A 16,283-nucleotide genomic window follows, 5' to 3' on the forward strand; every position below is an offset into this window, starting at 1 on the left:
AAAAGGTAAAATCTTTCACGAAGCATACTCAGTTTTGAGTGACTACATGGACATTCCTAGTGTTCTTGGCATTAATACAGTAATGGTTTGCCACTGCCTTTTTCCAGGATGTTTTTAATGATCTTCAGTCTCTACTGCTGTGATCTCTTGGTCATCCTCCATTTAGCTGCTAACCAGATCACATTTAAGATTGACTAAAATTAGTTGCATTCAAGGGCTATTGTTACTTGTTGCTATTTGCAAAAGGTACCTGGCTATTTGAAATAATTAAATAAATTCAGTTATTGAATAAAATGATGATGTTTCTTAAACAGTGCATACTGATACCTGTAATCATCAATCTTTATGAACATATCAGAACTACATTAGCTCATTAACCAATGAAAATAGAAAAGTGGTTACTTCTGCAAAAGTTAAGAAGCAGAAATTCAGGGCATCCACAAATCCAACATGACCTAGTTACTAAAAAAGGCTGAAAACAGGAACACAAGGTTTTCTGCAAGGGAGACAAATGATGCCATATGCCATGATGTCACAAAAATACAGGACTTAATACTTATGTATTATGTAACAACATAATTGCATAACAGCATCATGATAGACACAAGTCTTTGACATCTACGAGGCTTGCCAGAGACATATTGATAACAAGTTCACACCATCCTCTTAAGATGCAGGAAGGGCCCCAGTTGTTTTAACCTTTAGCCTTTGGTCTGTTCTAGCAGAGCCAACATACCTCCAAAAGACATACCCAAGGTGTTTTTTAATTAATCAGTATGATATCGTAGGTATGCCTTCTCTGTTACAGCACCTGCGCCATAGAACAACCTTCCTGTCTGAGATTCGGAGGGCCCCAGTTGTTTGAAAGTTGTTAAAAGTTGTTAAAACTTTTAGCTTTTCTCTACGCCCAATATATGTCTGGTCTGTTTTCGTGGAACAGTTAGGCTATTTTTCTTTTTATATTGAATTATTTGAAATGGTTACAGGATTTTTATATAGATTTTTTCTATAGATTGTTTCCCCATCCAGAGGAACATACATCTTAACTTCTGAAAGAAAGAAAAACGGCGTAGGTTTTTTGTTGCTTTTAGAGATTTGATTAGTTCGATTATTGCATAAGCATCTTTAAAAAGTAAGGATTTTTTTTTTAAAAGGAGTTTCATGAATATATGGTCTAACGCAAAATATACTGTAAACAGAAGCATTCAATAGTGCATTTCCCTCTTCCTTTCATTTCCCCCGAACACTAACTACTTTTTAGATATTATACTTTATTTTTTCAGTTTTAAAAAATTCTATTTCTCTTTTGCCTTCAAAACCCAGGTTCCAAATGTCTTAGTTTGCCTTGTGGTGTAATGTATTGTATGGAAGGGAGCCATGCCTGCTTGACTTTGATTGCTAAGCAAGGTGATGGTTAAATGACTCAGACCCAATTTTATGATTTTTTTGGATCATAGTTGTTAAGTGAATTACCGCAGTTGTTAGGTAAATCAGGTGATCATTAAACGAATCTGGCGTTCTCCATTGACTTTGCTTATTAAAAGCCGTCTGGGAAGATTGCAAATTGTAAAGGTGTTATCCTGCAACTATTGTAAAAATGCCAAAATGTTTTAATTATTAGGTTGTTGAAGAGATTCGCAACCCCGTAGAAATTTGGTGATTTATTTACTTATTTATTTTTAAAAAAAATTATGTTGCCACCTATTCACACATAGTGATTCAAGGCAGCTTACACAAATATAAAAAGATCGTATATAAAAAATAAAATTACCGTATTTTGGGGAGTATAAGACACACTTTTTTCCTCCCTAAAAGAGTCTGAAAATTCAGGTGTGTCTTATTGCCCCGGAAGTGTAGTAAAGATGCTGAGACATTGTATGGATTAAATATAGGGTCACTTTATTAAATTAACATAAATGTAAACAATGTAACTTTAAATACGTAAATTTAAATATTTAAATTCAACTATAACAAAGGACCTGCAGAGGCCAAAAACTAATGGGGCGGAAATTCCTGCCAGAACCTTCCTTGGTAACATTGGGCATAACTTCTTGCTGAACCAGGTGAAGGTAGCCACCTTCACCTGGATCCGAGCCACGCCCCTTGGCGTGTGGGAGGAGCTCACTCTCCAATCCCGCAAAGGAAATTGGATCCGGTGAGTCCTATAGGCATCCTCTCTCCAATCCCCGACGTTGTGATAACCTCTAGTTCCTGGAGAGAGGCAGTCCATCACCTTTTTAAAAGATGCCCAAAGGAGCATACGTGGTAGCTTCTACTGCCCATTTCTGCCCCTAACCTGCCAACCCCAGTGACCAAAGGGAAACCTAAATCTAAAATCTATGTGCGCTGCACCCCCTAACCATTCCATCTTTACCGTCAGTGTGGAATAGACGAAAAAACGGCCGCCTCTAAAGGGGAGGCCACAAAAAAATCCTATTTGGCCCAGAAGCGACCTCTTTCAGACACACTGTTGATAGCGGAGGGTGGGCAGGTGTTCGCTTCGAGTCCCCACCGAGCAAGGAGGAGGTCCTGTTCGGACCGCCCTTAAATAGGGCAATCCAGGACCTCCCCCAAGCCCAGCACGCGCTGCCAAAACTGAACTTCCAGTTTCACTGGAAACCGGAAGTTTGGGGCTCAACGGAGCCACCAGCAGCGTCACCCTGCTCCGGGGGCAATTTTGGCCGGCGGTTTAAGCTGCCGGTCATGCATTACTCTGAATGCAGCTTTTTTTTGAAGCCTTCCCCCCCCAGCCCTAACTAGGTGCTAATGATCTTCCCAGCTGTTATCTTGCAGGTTCTTTCATTGTTACTGACTGTGAAGAATATTTCCCAAGCTCTAAGTCTTTGCAGAGTTTTTTTCATTACTCTAACTTGCTCCAAGTAAGTTTCTTTCTAGCCATAGCCAGGTGCTAATGATGTTCCCAGCTCTTACCCACTTACAAGCTCTTTCATTCTCATTTACTCTCTGTGAATAATGTTTTCCAAACCCTGTCTTTGTAGGGTTTGTTCTACTTGCTATTGTTCTACTTGCTCCGAATGTTTCTTTCCAGGATTTTATTTTTACTTTTCATTTGATAATTTTTAATATTTAAAAACAATCTGAGTATTTATTTAAGCCCCCCCCCCCCCCCCCGTGCAATGATTCAGTAAGAATGAGTGAAGTTAATCGAAAATTCTTTAACAGGTGCCATAATAGATTCACCAGTGGAAATACATTTTTGGCTGTGTTTAAAAGAGGTCATAGCTTCTGTGGGTTCAGCACAGCATGTAGTTCTGGAAAAGGTGAGAATTTCATGCTGGGTAGCCTCCTGAACATAAGTCATCATGCAAAGCCAATACATTTATAATGATCGTTCTGTGGATAAAAATTCAGATCCCTTTCACAAACAAGATTGCTGAGATCTCACCTCTTCTGTTGTTTCTCATGATGCCACGTGGATTCCATGTGGTTAACTTTCAATGTAGCTGCTACTCCAGAGCAAACGCTTGTCAGTGTTCCAATTAACATCCGAGAAATAAATTAGAGTCCAAAGTTTGGCTTTCTTCCAAGTTCCAATTTATTAACAGTCATTTTGACACAAACTGTAGGAACCCGAATCTAACTCCCCGTAGAGTTCTCCAACCAGTTTAAGTCCCCACACCCACAAATTCATCACATGGACCATTCTTTTTCTCCCAACATCCACGAACCTCCCATCGACTTCTGCGCAAGTGCTGAACAAAGGATGACCTTGAATCTCTGAAAAGAATTTGTTGTGGCTAGTATTCTTCCCTCTCATGCAACCACCCCTCCCAAATTCCCACAGTACTAAAGTATACTACATTCTAGCTTGTGGTAGGCCAAAGTCCCCAACTCAAAATGATGGCTTTGGCCTGACAATGCTATAATTAATTAGTTTGGGTGAGCTTGCCTGAAGAGACAGAGCAACTGGTGCCCTAGTATTAAGGGAGCTTCATTTTGTCCTACCTTCTGGTATCTCCCACCTAAATCCTGCCATCACTTTCTCCCATTTTTAGGAATGATCAGAAAGGTGGCTTTACCCCATTATATGTAGGGCAACTGGTGAACAATAATTGAACAATATTTCGATACTATTACAGAATTCTATCTATACAGACAATCCTTGACTGAAAACCATTTATTTAGTAACCATTTGAAATTAGAAGAGATTTATGACTGGTCCTCACACTTAATGACTGTCTGCAAATCCCAACTATGATTTGCTTAAGAACCATGGCAAAGAAGGATTTGCAGTAGGCCCTGACTCACTTAACAACTGCCTTGCTTAGGAATGAAAATGCTGGCCCAACTTGTGGTCATAAGTCCAAGAACACCTGTAATGAGTACAAAATTATGGTAATCTCATTAAATCTGGTTCATTTTAAAAGTTTTCCAGTAGAAATGGTTTTTAATTTGAATTTCTGTCTAAAAACAATTGCAATGCTCACCCGAATAGGCAATTTACTTTTAATGTGCTATATCAATAATGGCAAACCTATGTGTGTGCTGGTCAACTGATTGTTGGCTTTCTGGAGGGTGGGGGAGGCTGTTTTTACCCGTTGGGCTGTTTTTTGCCCTCCCCAGGCTTCAGAAACCCTCCAAAGCACATGGATGGCAAAAAATGGCTCAATAGGCCACCTAGAAGTTTGGAAACATGGAGGCAGTGCAGGGGGATTGTGTGCGCATAGACAAGCGGAGGCCATTGAATTATGGATATGGGCACATGCCATTGTGCGTGTGCCCATCCTTTAGGCACCTGAGCAAAAAAGAGTTCACCATCACTGCTCTATATGAAAAATTAAAAGGATACTACATGCTACTGAAATGTTTGCAGGATGTGATAAGTGTTTTTAAAGGATCAGTGCTTTTCTCTCTTTTATTGCAGTGCCATTCAGAGAGGCTCCCACCTACTCAAACAGACGACGGAAACCTCACACCACTTTGGCCACACCTCGCCTCTTGCTTCGGTCTAATAGCGATAACAATTTGAACGTTAATCTTCCTGACTGGTCAGCCTCCCCTTTACCCTCTTCACACCGTAGCCTTTCGCCTCACCTATTCCAACAGATGCAGAATAATCCTAATGGAACTGTGAAAACTGTAGGAAGTTACACTTCATCTTCTCGAAGCCGCTCTCCATCATTAAATAGGCAAGGAGAAGATGCAAAGCGCCAGCAGCAACGGCACATCAGGTAACTTTGCACTGTTGGCCTTTTTAAAATGAGAATTTTAGTCTAATTTCTACAAGTCTCTTGTTACAACACATCCTCTATGCCATCTTTTTCAACACAAGTATTTGCCATCCCACATAAGGATTCAAATAAATGCTTCTTCCTGCTGTGTTGGTCTGAATTGTAACTGAACATAAGATATAGATATTATTATCAATAGCTTGCAAGATTCTGAGAAGCTGTCATGGAGTTAAACAAGAATGAATTGAACAAGAATGAATTTGTAAGTTTTCCAGACTAGTTCCTTGTAAACTCTGATAGTCTGACACAGAGAGTTTAGGCTTAGCCCTTGTTCTATAAACTATGGATTTTGTATCTGTTCCCCTCACTAATATTACTGCTCTATGTGGAAACTCAGGAGACAGAAGGAACTTTGTTCATTTTCAAAATGAATAAAGTTGCATAAGTGAGACTCTTTGTAAATAAGCATGCACCCTCCAAATTCTAAACTTATTAGGGATGTAAGTCTTGTTTGGGCGACATGTATTTAAGGGTTTCTAAAAAACACAAGCTATTTTTGTGGGTCTCTATTTGCTTTATAATTTCAAAAATGAAAGAGGAAAGGAAACTTCATTATCTAGAATTATTTCTCATCTGTAGTTTTTCTGTTTTTCTTGAAAAGCATTATAGTTTATAGAAGTGGGAGATAACTATGATTTTCTAACATATAGCTGGACTTTGGAACTGATTTTGACCCACAGTGTTGCTGGTTTATAATGGCTCACCTATGCAGCCTCATTGTTCCAGTTCCAGGATAGCCATTACCATATTCTGATATTCTCATAGTAGGGCATCCATCTCTGTGTCAGCCTGGCATTTAGACTTAGATGGCCCAGTATGAAAATGACAAAAGAAAAACTCTAGCATGCATAAAGGAAGAGCCTTCAAAATGAGTGGACTGCAGAAATCCAATTGATCTACCCTTGGATCAGAGCCTTTTGTCTGATTGGGAGTTTCTGGACCTCTATGAACCATTTTCAATGGCTGCCAGATAGGCTGGATGTTTCATTGACCAGCCTGTGGGTTTTGGGTGGGTGGGTGAGGGGAGTTATTTATGCTATACCCATTTTGTGGAATATTGACTACAAATCGAATGGCTCCTATCAAGCCTGAGCAGTGGGTTGGACTAGAAGACCCAAGAACTCAGTTATTCTGAGTTTAAAAAAATCAAAATGATGGATGTGGCTTTGTTGTAAAAGGAGGTGTAGTTCTTTTAACAGGAATAGGTAAATTGAGGGAAGGAAATTAAGAAGAAAATAATTACTGTATATTTTGACTATAAGACACACTGGAGTATAAGACGCACCTTAGTTTTTGGGGAGGAAAATAAGAAAACAAAATCTGCCTACCAGCATCCATCTAGCTAGCGTTCTTAGCAAACAGCCTAGAACAGAAATATTAGCCTTGCAAAGCTCCATTTGAGAGGTTGTTTTCAGACTTTTAAAACTCTGTTTTAGAGGCTCCATTTGAGTGGCTACATTCGGTGTATAAGATGCACCCAGATTTTCACCTTTTTTGCTGAAAGGGGGAAAGTGTATCTTATACTCCAAAAATATGGTATGTCAGCAGAGAAGTCACTTGAGTTAGCAACAGGCAACGTTCTCTCCCAATGCAAGTATTGAATTAAAAGGGAAAAAAGAAGGACCTTGTTGAAGACTCTGGACATGCTGCTTGCAGCAGGAGTGAACTTTGCCTGCTGCTTTATGCAGTCAGAAGGTGGACTGGGATACAGCAACAAGAAATATCTTTTCATGCTCTGAGCACCCAAAATAACTGGAACTCCACTATACCCCACTGTGCTATTTTTTATGCAAGCAGCAATCATATCAGTCTAATTCTTGAAATGTGGTAAAACATTGGCTGCAGGGGGCAGCAATTTTTAAGGAACACGCTTCCCTTCCATCTGAAGGAAAAGAGGAAAGCAGCTTTAAAGCTGCTTTAAGTTTAGTAAATGTCACCAAAGAATGCCAATGTATCAGAAATTCATGATGCTTTCAGTGCAAAGAACAAACCAATTGCAATTAACTGCCTTTTCTCCTTAAAAAAAACTATCTGAAGTTTTTTTTAAATGTCTAAGCTGGTAGATAGGTGGCAGATAATGTTTCATGATTTTATGCTGTTAATTGGGAGCAAATTGTTTGTTTAAAAGATATGTTAAGATATGTTAAAAATAGTGTGAAAAGATGAAATAAAAGCATTCTATTCTGCTGTCTTTCAGTGCCAATTATAATCCCAGTGCCAACAAGGATGTTATATCTGCTTTGGATTATCAGGGTCAAAAACGCAAACTGTATAGTGCTGTACCTGGAAGACTATTTATTGTTGTGAAGCCATATCAACCTCAAGGAGAAGGGGAAATTCATTTGCACAAAGGCGACAGGGTAAAAGGTCAGTTTCTTTTCTTTTCAAAAATTCGTGGCTAATCATGTACAAATTTTTGATGCAGTCCACTGAACTGAATCAGTCCAATCTCCATATAAAACTATTGGATACATCTGTATTTTTAGCTTATGGTTATTCAGTAAATGTGCAGATAAAAGACAGTTAATGTTTTTTTTCCTCTAGTCTTCAAGGAGTAGGCATGATTGCAAGATAAGATCTCCAAAATTATTACACTTAATTATTGATGTTGAAATTAATTTTATCCTGATAGTGGTCACTCCTCTCTTGTTGAAATATTATCTTATGATGCTACTTCCCAATCTTTTAGTTTGCTGTAGCTTCCCAGGATATAGACAGCCTATTTGACCTGCAAAGGATAAGAGGTAAATCAACCTAGAACTGTTAATGGATAAAACAAACTTTGCCGGAAGTAAATTCAAATGAAATTTCTGGATTGCTAATCAATACATTGCATTGACCAAAACTTGCATGCCCTTTGCATGTAATAATGTAATGTACAGCATCTGCAGCATTTGCTATAAAAGCAAAAGGAAAAAAAATGTGAAGTGAAAACAGCAAAGTAAGAAAATAGTTCAACCAATTAAAGATAAAAACTTCAAAACTGCTTCTGGAGCAAGGATTAATTTCATCAAGACCTGATTGACAACTTCAAGGTTTTATCAAGTAAGGATAAATAAATAAATAATCCAAGCAACATAACTGCAAAATCATGTAAGGTTTGGACAAAAGTCACAGGATCTAGAATATTTTATGATCCAATCCTTTCCCCATTGCAATAATCTGCTATTATAGAGTCTCTGTCAGCTATCCTCCATCAAATGATAGTCCAACATCTCCTAGAGAAGTCTGTTCCATCGTTGAACAGTTCTTGTTGTCAGGAGACTTCTTTTAGTTGCTGTTCAACCAAAATATTTTTCCTAGTAATTTCATCCTATTGTTTCTCATGCTGTCTTTTCTAAATTTCTGAATAATTTTGTCCCATATTCTGCTTTTAATAATGCTTGAAAGTAGATATCATGTCTCACCTCAGTCTTTGCTTCTTTAGGCTTAACATACTTAGCACTACCTAACTTTTCTTCTACGTTTTTCCTTCCTTCCTTATCACAACTGTCAGTTTGGGATATAAGTGTTATATCAGCAGTTTTATCTATTTCCAAGTGTTTATGGTATAGAATTAGGAGATAAATGATATATTTATTTATTTATTCCAATACATAATACACATTGAAGAGAATAGATATGTAGTAATATAACTAAAGAAACGAATAGAAGAAAAGATAGAAAAGTATAGGTGAACAAATTTGAAAGGAAGAAAAGATAAATGAGATAAGGAGAGACAATTGGACAGGGGACAGAAGGCACACTGGTGCACTTATGCACACCCCTTATATACCAGGTTGTTTATTTTTCAAGGTAATACAGCTCATCGTGATTGTTAATATTTGCATTAAGGGATCTTGGTTATGCTGATGAAAAGACTATACAACAAATAGGCCATCATTCCTAATTTTTATGAAAAACATATTAGCTATATGCTAATTATGAACATTCAAGAGCTGTCCTTGGTGCTGAATCAACCTATCCAATCACATAGCTTTCTTTTAAGTAAATATTTTCTTGATAAGAAAACACCCTCAAAATATTGAGGGCAGAGGGGTGTTTGCAAAAGAGAAGATATGGTCAAGGTGTCTCAAAAAATAGCATTGTTGAATAAACACTTAATGTACTGACTTGAATAATGGTATGCTGCCCAGAGTCATTTCTTGTGAGATGGGGAATCATGTAACTAAATAAATGGATGGGTGGGTGGGTGGGTGGGTGGGTGGGTAGGTAGGTAGGTAGGTAGGTAGATAGATAGATAGATAGATAGATAGATAGATAGATAGATAGATGGATAGATGATGGATGGAAAGAAAGAAAGAAAGAAAGAAAGAAAGAAAGACAACTACTCTATTTATTACTATAGTTATTAGAGTTTAATAATTATAGTAATAGATAAGGGGCAGCACCCATATTAATAACAAAATATTTTCTTGAAGCTGCTTGCTAACAGATGGATTAACTAATATGTTCTGTTATAACAAACATAACACAAAACTCTTCTCAGGCCATCATGATTTCCATTTGTTGCCGCAAGAGCAAACTGAACAATATGCTTTTTCACTTAATAATCACAATACTAGAAAAGTATCAATGATTTCCAAAGAATAAGTAGTAGCTAATACAATCTTCTCCATCTGTCATCCTCCATATACTATATGTTGCACTAGTGTGTCAATCCACAACTATGATGGATAACATTATTGCTGTATGATGAGAACCTCATTCTAATAAATCATCAGATTTGGAAATATAGGGAAAAAATGAAAAGCACAGCATAGTGTTGCTCCTAACACTCTTTTCTTTTTCTATAATTCTGGCAGTAAGGAAAAGACATGAGACACAATTATAGTGAATGCAATGCTTTCATTCTTTTCTCAAGGGTATGATGATAAAACTTTAACTAGGAATTTGGCTTCACTACTCACACTGTTGTACTCAACACGTAATTTGCTCTGGATCTAAGGTTTTTTGCTCTAATGGAAAAAGCTGATGGCTGCAAATTCATACTCCAGCTACCATTCCCTGAAAAATGGTGCATTAGTCTTTAAAGAGATTTTCAAGCCCTTATGTAAAAGAGAGAGAGAGAAATAAAGAGAGAGAGAAAGAAAGAGAGAGAGAAAAGAAAAAGGTTGGAGATCCCCGTGTAAATGCTGCATTTTCTTAATAAAATCATTCAGATAAATCTTAAGTTTAAAGTTAAGGATCTTAGCTAAAGATTTTTTCCTGATCTTCTGACCTTAAACATCTCTCTGCTGTTATAGCTTCATAAACCACTATATTTTATTTATTTATTTGTTTGTTTGTTTTGTCAAGTACCTATTGATGGTATACAAAGATATAATATTTATATACATGATACTAGTAAAAGAGAAACATTAGGACAGTCGACGGAAGGCACTCGGTGGACTTATGCACGCCCCTTACTGACTTCTTAGGAATCGGGAGAGGTCAACAGTGGATAGTCTTAGGGTAAAGTTTTGGGGGTTAGGTGATCATACTACAGAGTCTGGTAGTGAGTTCCATGAATCAAGTACTCAGTTACTAAAGTCGTATTTCCTGCAGTCGAGTTTAGAGTGGTTTACTTTGAGTTTGTATCTGCTGTGTGCTTGTGTGTTGTTGTGGTTGAAGCTGAATTAGTCGTTGACAGGAAGGACATTGTAGCAGATGATTTTATGGGCTATGCTTAGGTTGTGTTTAAGGCAATGAAGTTCTAAGCTTTCTAAACCTAGGATTGTAAGTCTAGCTGCGTAGGGTTTTCTGTTGAGAGTGGAGAAGTGGAGGGCTCTTCTAGTAAAGTATCTCTGGACATTTTCTAGAGTGTTTATATCCAAAATGCAGACATTTCAGACATAAACACTCCTTCATGTTCCTTATATTCTATCCCCAACAGCTTCTCAACCAGAAAGAAGTAGTTGTCGACTTACAATAGTAATCGAGCCTGCCCAATAAACTCAGAAGTCATTGAAATAGTTAAGTGTGATCACTTCACTCAATTACCACTGTCCCGGCCCTCTAAGATTCTGTTGCTAAGTGACCATGCGAATCATTAAACGAAGGAACCCAAAGAAGGCAGGCAGCTCCCTTCCATGTACAGAACCAGCATTCTGAGCTAAATGTCTATCTATTGAGATTCTCAGTCATCCGGGTCACAGTTGTCCCAAGGGTGCTTTTGCAAGAGGCAGTTGGGCTTTCTGGTTTTCCTTTGAAGGTATTTTGCTTCTCATCCAAGAAGCTTCTTGAGCTCTGAGGGGCAAAAGATGTTGAAAAACCAGAAAGTTCAGTTGCGTCTAGAAAAAACACGCTTTGGGACAGCATTTGTGAGGCGTCAAAAACAACAACACTTTTATAAAGCTAATGCTATTTCTGCGGGTTTTTTTTTTTTAAAAAATCCCAAAACTTTTATTTAAAAAAAAATCTAATCTCTTATGAGGATGACTTCTACAAACAAGAACAATGAATCGGGTAGAGCATTAGAACTATCTTCATTTTTTTCAACCCTATTCCTTTTCCAACACAATGGTGGTCGTCTCTTCCTCTTGCTTTTTATTTGTAATTTAAATATTGTTTAATTTGCTGGGACAATGAGAAATGCCCAGATCTCAAGCTTTCTTCCTTCAGTCCAATGTGCTGGCTCTCTTCCCTGTTAGAAAAGTTAGACAGTTAGAAAATCTTTTTTTTTTCTAGCCGAGAGCAGGCAGGGGAGATAGCACACTGTGTGGAGAGGTTCTCTGCATAGTGAGACTCTGCCCTGCTCTGCCAGCCCTGCCCTGATCTCCTTCTTTAAGAATAGAATGGAATGAAATGGAATAGTAGAGTTGGAAGAGACATAGAAACACAGAAGACTGACGGCAGAAAAAGACCTCATAGTCCATCTAGTCTGCCCTTATACTATTTTCTGTATTTTATTTTAGGATGGATATATGTTTATCCCAGGCATGTTTAAATTCAGTTACTGTGGATTTATCTACCACATCTGCTGGAAGTTTGTTCCAAGGATCTACTACTCTTTCAGTAAAATAATATTTTCTCATGTTGCTTTTGATCTTTCCCCCAACTAACTTCAGATTGTGTCCCCTTGTTCTTGTGTTCACTTTCCTATTAAAAACACTTATTTAACCCTTTAACATTTTTAAATGTTTCGATCATGTCCCCCCTTTTCCTTCTGTCCTCCAGACTATACAGATTGAGTTCATTAAGTCTTTCCTGATACGTTTTATGCTAAAGACCTTCCACCATTCTTGTAGCCTGTCTTTGGACCCGTTCAATTTTGTCAATATCTTTTTGTAGGTGAGGTCTCCAGAACTGAACACAGTATTCCAAATGTGGTCTCACCAGCGCTCTATATAGTCTCCCTCTTCCTGCTTGTTATACCTCTAGCTATGCAGCCAAGCATCCTACTTGCTTTCCCTACCTCCTGACTGCACTGTTCACCCATTTTGAGACTGTCAGAAATCACTACCACTAAATCCTTTTCTTCTGACGTTTTTGCTAACACAGAACTGCCAATACAATACTCAGATTGAGGAGACCTTGGAGGTCTTCTAGTTGAACCCCCTGCTTGGACAGGAAACACAACATCATTTCAGACAAATGGTTATCCAACATCTTCTTAAAAACTTCCAGTGTTGGAGAATTTATATAAAATAGTTTTTAAAAGATTTTTTTTCTTTGGAGTATGATATTTTGAAGCATCTATCTAGTCAGAGGAGATTGCTGTAATATCTGTTGGTTGACCAATTCTGTCAGCTGGAGGGCTAGGCTTGCTTTATTTCGCCTTGCAGAAGAAATAATTCAGTCAGCAAAACTCACATCTTGGTTCTTTCCTTCCCTTCCCTTTGCATGATCTTGGAAATTATATACAATATTTGTATTCTCTTTGGAAAGTTTGTGGTGATGTTCTGTCCTTGCTTATAAGCAAGGAGTCTGCGGAGTCCGCCCCGAGTCTGCGGAGAGGGGCGGCATACAAATCTAACAAATAATAATAATAATAATAATAATAATAATAATAATAATAATAATTCGGGAGCATAACACACCAGACATCTTGATTGTGGAGAAAAAGAAAGTATGGACCATCGACATCACAATCCCAGGAGACAGCAGAATTGAGGAGAAGCAGCTAGAGAAATTAGTGAAATACGAAGATCTAAAAATCGATCTGCAACGACTCTGGCATAAGCCAGTGCAAGTGGTCCCAGTGGTACTTGGCACGCTGGGTGCAGTGCCAAAGGATCTCAGTGGACATTTGAAAACCATCGGAATTGACAAAATCTCCATCTGTCAGTTGCAAAAGGCCGCTTTATTGGGATTGGCAAACATAATTCGCCGCTACATCACGCAGTCCTAGGTGCTTGGGAAGCGCCTGACTGGTGATGAAATACGAAATTCAGCGTAGTGATCTCGTTTGCTGTGTTGTATTGACATAATAATAATAATAATAATAATAATAATAATAATAATAATAATAATAATAATAATAATAATAATATGCTATGGCCTAACTTCCATTGAGACCACCACAGATGGCAGATAGGCCAGGGTAGTCTTTCAAACAGCCTTCCAAAGGATGAGGCTGATTTTACAGGCTGTGAAGGGACATGTTGTATTTGTGCTAACATAGAAACATAGAAGATTGACCGCAGAAAAATACCTCATAGTCCATCTAGTCTGCCCTTACACTATTTCCTGTATTAATATATTAGTAATACAAAGTTTTGTATTACAAAGCATCCTTTGTAAAGCATATCTTTTTTTTAGTGCTTTGCACATCCCTTAGATGCAGTCCTGTTAGATCCCTTTGTGTGATGATGTCCCTTTTCCCTGAGGTGACTGACTGTAGGGCTGTGGTTTTTGCGATTAATACACAACTCTACATATTCTACAATTTTTAGTAGAGATTGTATCCAGTGATGCAATCTACAAATATAGTTATTATCTATAATTCTACATTTTTTAGCAGAGATTGAATCTTCTACCCATGTCACCACTTGCCCTGTAGTGTGGCCAAGTATCTTAATTGGCTTCATTATATATTCCTGGCTGTGTATGGTAATAGATTAAAAAGAGTCTTCTTACAGTCAAGTTTGAGTTCTGATGTCTTCACTGACATTTCCATGTAGTTTTCTTGGCAACAATGCAGAATTAGTTTTCTATTGCCTTCTTTCATTCCATGCAAACATATTTTCTAAGTGTTTATAGCATATATTGTACATTCTGTATGGTAAGTTGAAATCCTATATAGGATATGAGAGACTGTCTTTGGCCATCCAAGCTTCAGCACATTCAAGAATGATGGGAAATTACAATTGCCAATTGCCATAGTTTTGAACCTAATTTATTTTATTGTTAAAAATTGTTTATTTTTATTAAAATTTTATTATTACATTTATTAAATTCATATAGTGTCCTAATCCATAGGGACTGTTATTAGTTAATGGCTGAAATAATAATAATAATAATAATAATAATTATTATTATTATTATTATTATTATTATTATTAATAATAATAATAATAATAATAATAATAATAATAATAATAATAATAATTAGATTTGTATACCGCCCCTCTCCGTAGACTCAGGGATGTAATATATATTATATGCATATATTATAACAATTAAAATCCCTGTGATAAGCAAAATAATTAAATTCAAAGTAAAAATAGAACAATGTATATATAACAATCTACACACTGTCAGCTTACTCTCCTGATAGTTTCTGGGAGAAACCCAAAGGCAATCAAAGAGGGGATCTCCTGCTGCTAAAGCTTGACCAGGTATTCTGTAAAACCATCTGTCAGTTCACTTAATAACTCCACTAAGTACCTGTTAGCAGTAGTTAGCATTGTCTGAGCCAGGAACTGATGTGACTCGAACAAAGCACTAGATGTCATACCTTCCATGTCAAGCCAGAATACAGGTATTCCTAGGCAAAAGACAAGGTCCAGCATGTAGCCTCCTGCTTGGCTGTTTTAGGCCAGAAATTACCTGGAAGAGACTGATGGTTGTCATGGAGGCCACAAACTCTTGAGCAAAACATCCAATTATATTCTGTTCCATCCAGATCATTTTAGAATATTCTAAAATCAGCACTTGCAATAAACTACAAAAAAAGTAACACTTATTAGCATTATTTTTTAAACAAATGTTATACAACATAAATAAAACAATTGATAATGGAGATGAATATACTGTGGTATTGATATTGGTATATGTAGCACTTTCTCCTCTTGTGCTCCTACACTATGCCAATGAGGTAGTTTCCTAGTTTCTTGTCTCACAGTTTTCCATCTCCCAATATATCATATTCTCAATGGTATTACATGATACCATATTGGAAATTAATAGGGGCAGGTCAGAGCAGGACCATACTAATTAATATCCATTTATTATGCGGGATTGTAATTTTTGCAGTTGTAGTTTAACCTATCTGGAAATACAAGGCTAGACAAGCCTAAATCATGCACCAAATCATTTGGAGGATAGACATTGTTCCAAGAAAGCTGAAACTGGATCAAATTCTGGTAAAGATTTAAAAATAGATATAAATTACTGCATTAACAAACTATTAGGTAATTTAGTTAAATATATCTCTTTACTTTGAGCCATTAGTCATGCCCAGTGACATCATTTCTGTCTAACACCCATGACACAAAGAAATCCACAGCTGATAAAAATAAATTTGATATTTGGTGGGAGTGTTTTTCCCATCAAAGCAATGCCAGCGATCAAGGTCATAGAAAATGTCTTACTCAGATATTGCTACAATTTAACATTTATTGCTTTCCCCCCTAAAACGTTGCTATGTTAAATTAACAGTATTATCAATACAAACCAACTTATGCGGCGTGATAGCACAGTGGTTAGAATGTAGTATTGCAGGCTAATTCTGATGATTGCCAGCAGTTCGATTCTCACTGCTTAGGGTTGACTCAGACTTCTATCTTTCCAAGGTTGGTAAAATGAACACCCAGATTGTTGGGGACAATATGCTGACTCTGTAAACTGCTTAAAGAGAGCTGTAAAGCACTAGGAAATGGTTTACAA

At 37.3% G+C, this 16,283-nt stretch overlaps 1 protein-coding gene across 5 annotated transcripts in view; it reads left to right on the forward strand.

Annotated features, from left to right (window-relative positions):
• SHANK2 (SH3 and multiple ankyrin repeat domains 2) overlaps window positions 1-16,283 on the forward strand; it is a 460,235-nt gene that overhangs the window by 149,219 nt on the left and 294,733 nt on the right. For all 5 annotated transcript variants that reach the window (XM_070761430.1, XM_070761447.1, XM_070761457.1 and 2 more), the window contains 2 exons: window positions 4,886-5,192; window positions 7,450-7,619. In XM_070761430.1, coding sequence (XP_070617531.1) covers window positions 4,886-5,192; window positions 7,450-7,619 — 477 coding nt within the window. The remainder of the gene's footprint in view (window positions 1-4,885; window positions 5,193-7,449; window positions 7,620-16,283) is intronic.

The sequence above is a fragment of the Erythrolamprus reginae genome, chromosome 1 (genome assembly GCF_031021105.1).
Source record: "Erythrolamprus reginae isolate rEryReg1 chromosome 1, rEryReg1.hap1, whole genome shotgun sequence".
NCBI classification, from domain to species: Eukaryota; Metazoa; Chordata; class Lepidosauria; order Squamata; family Dipsadidae; genus Erythrolamprus; species Erythrolamprus reginae.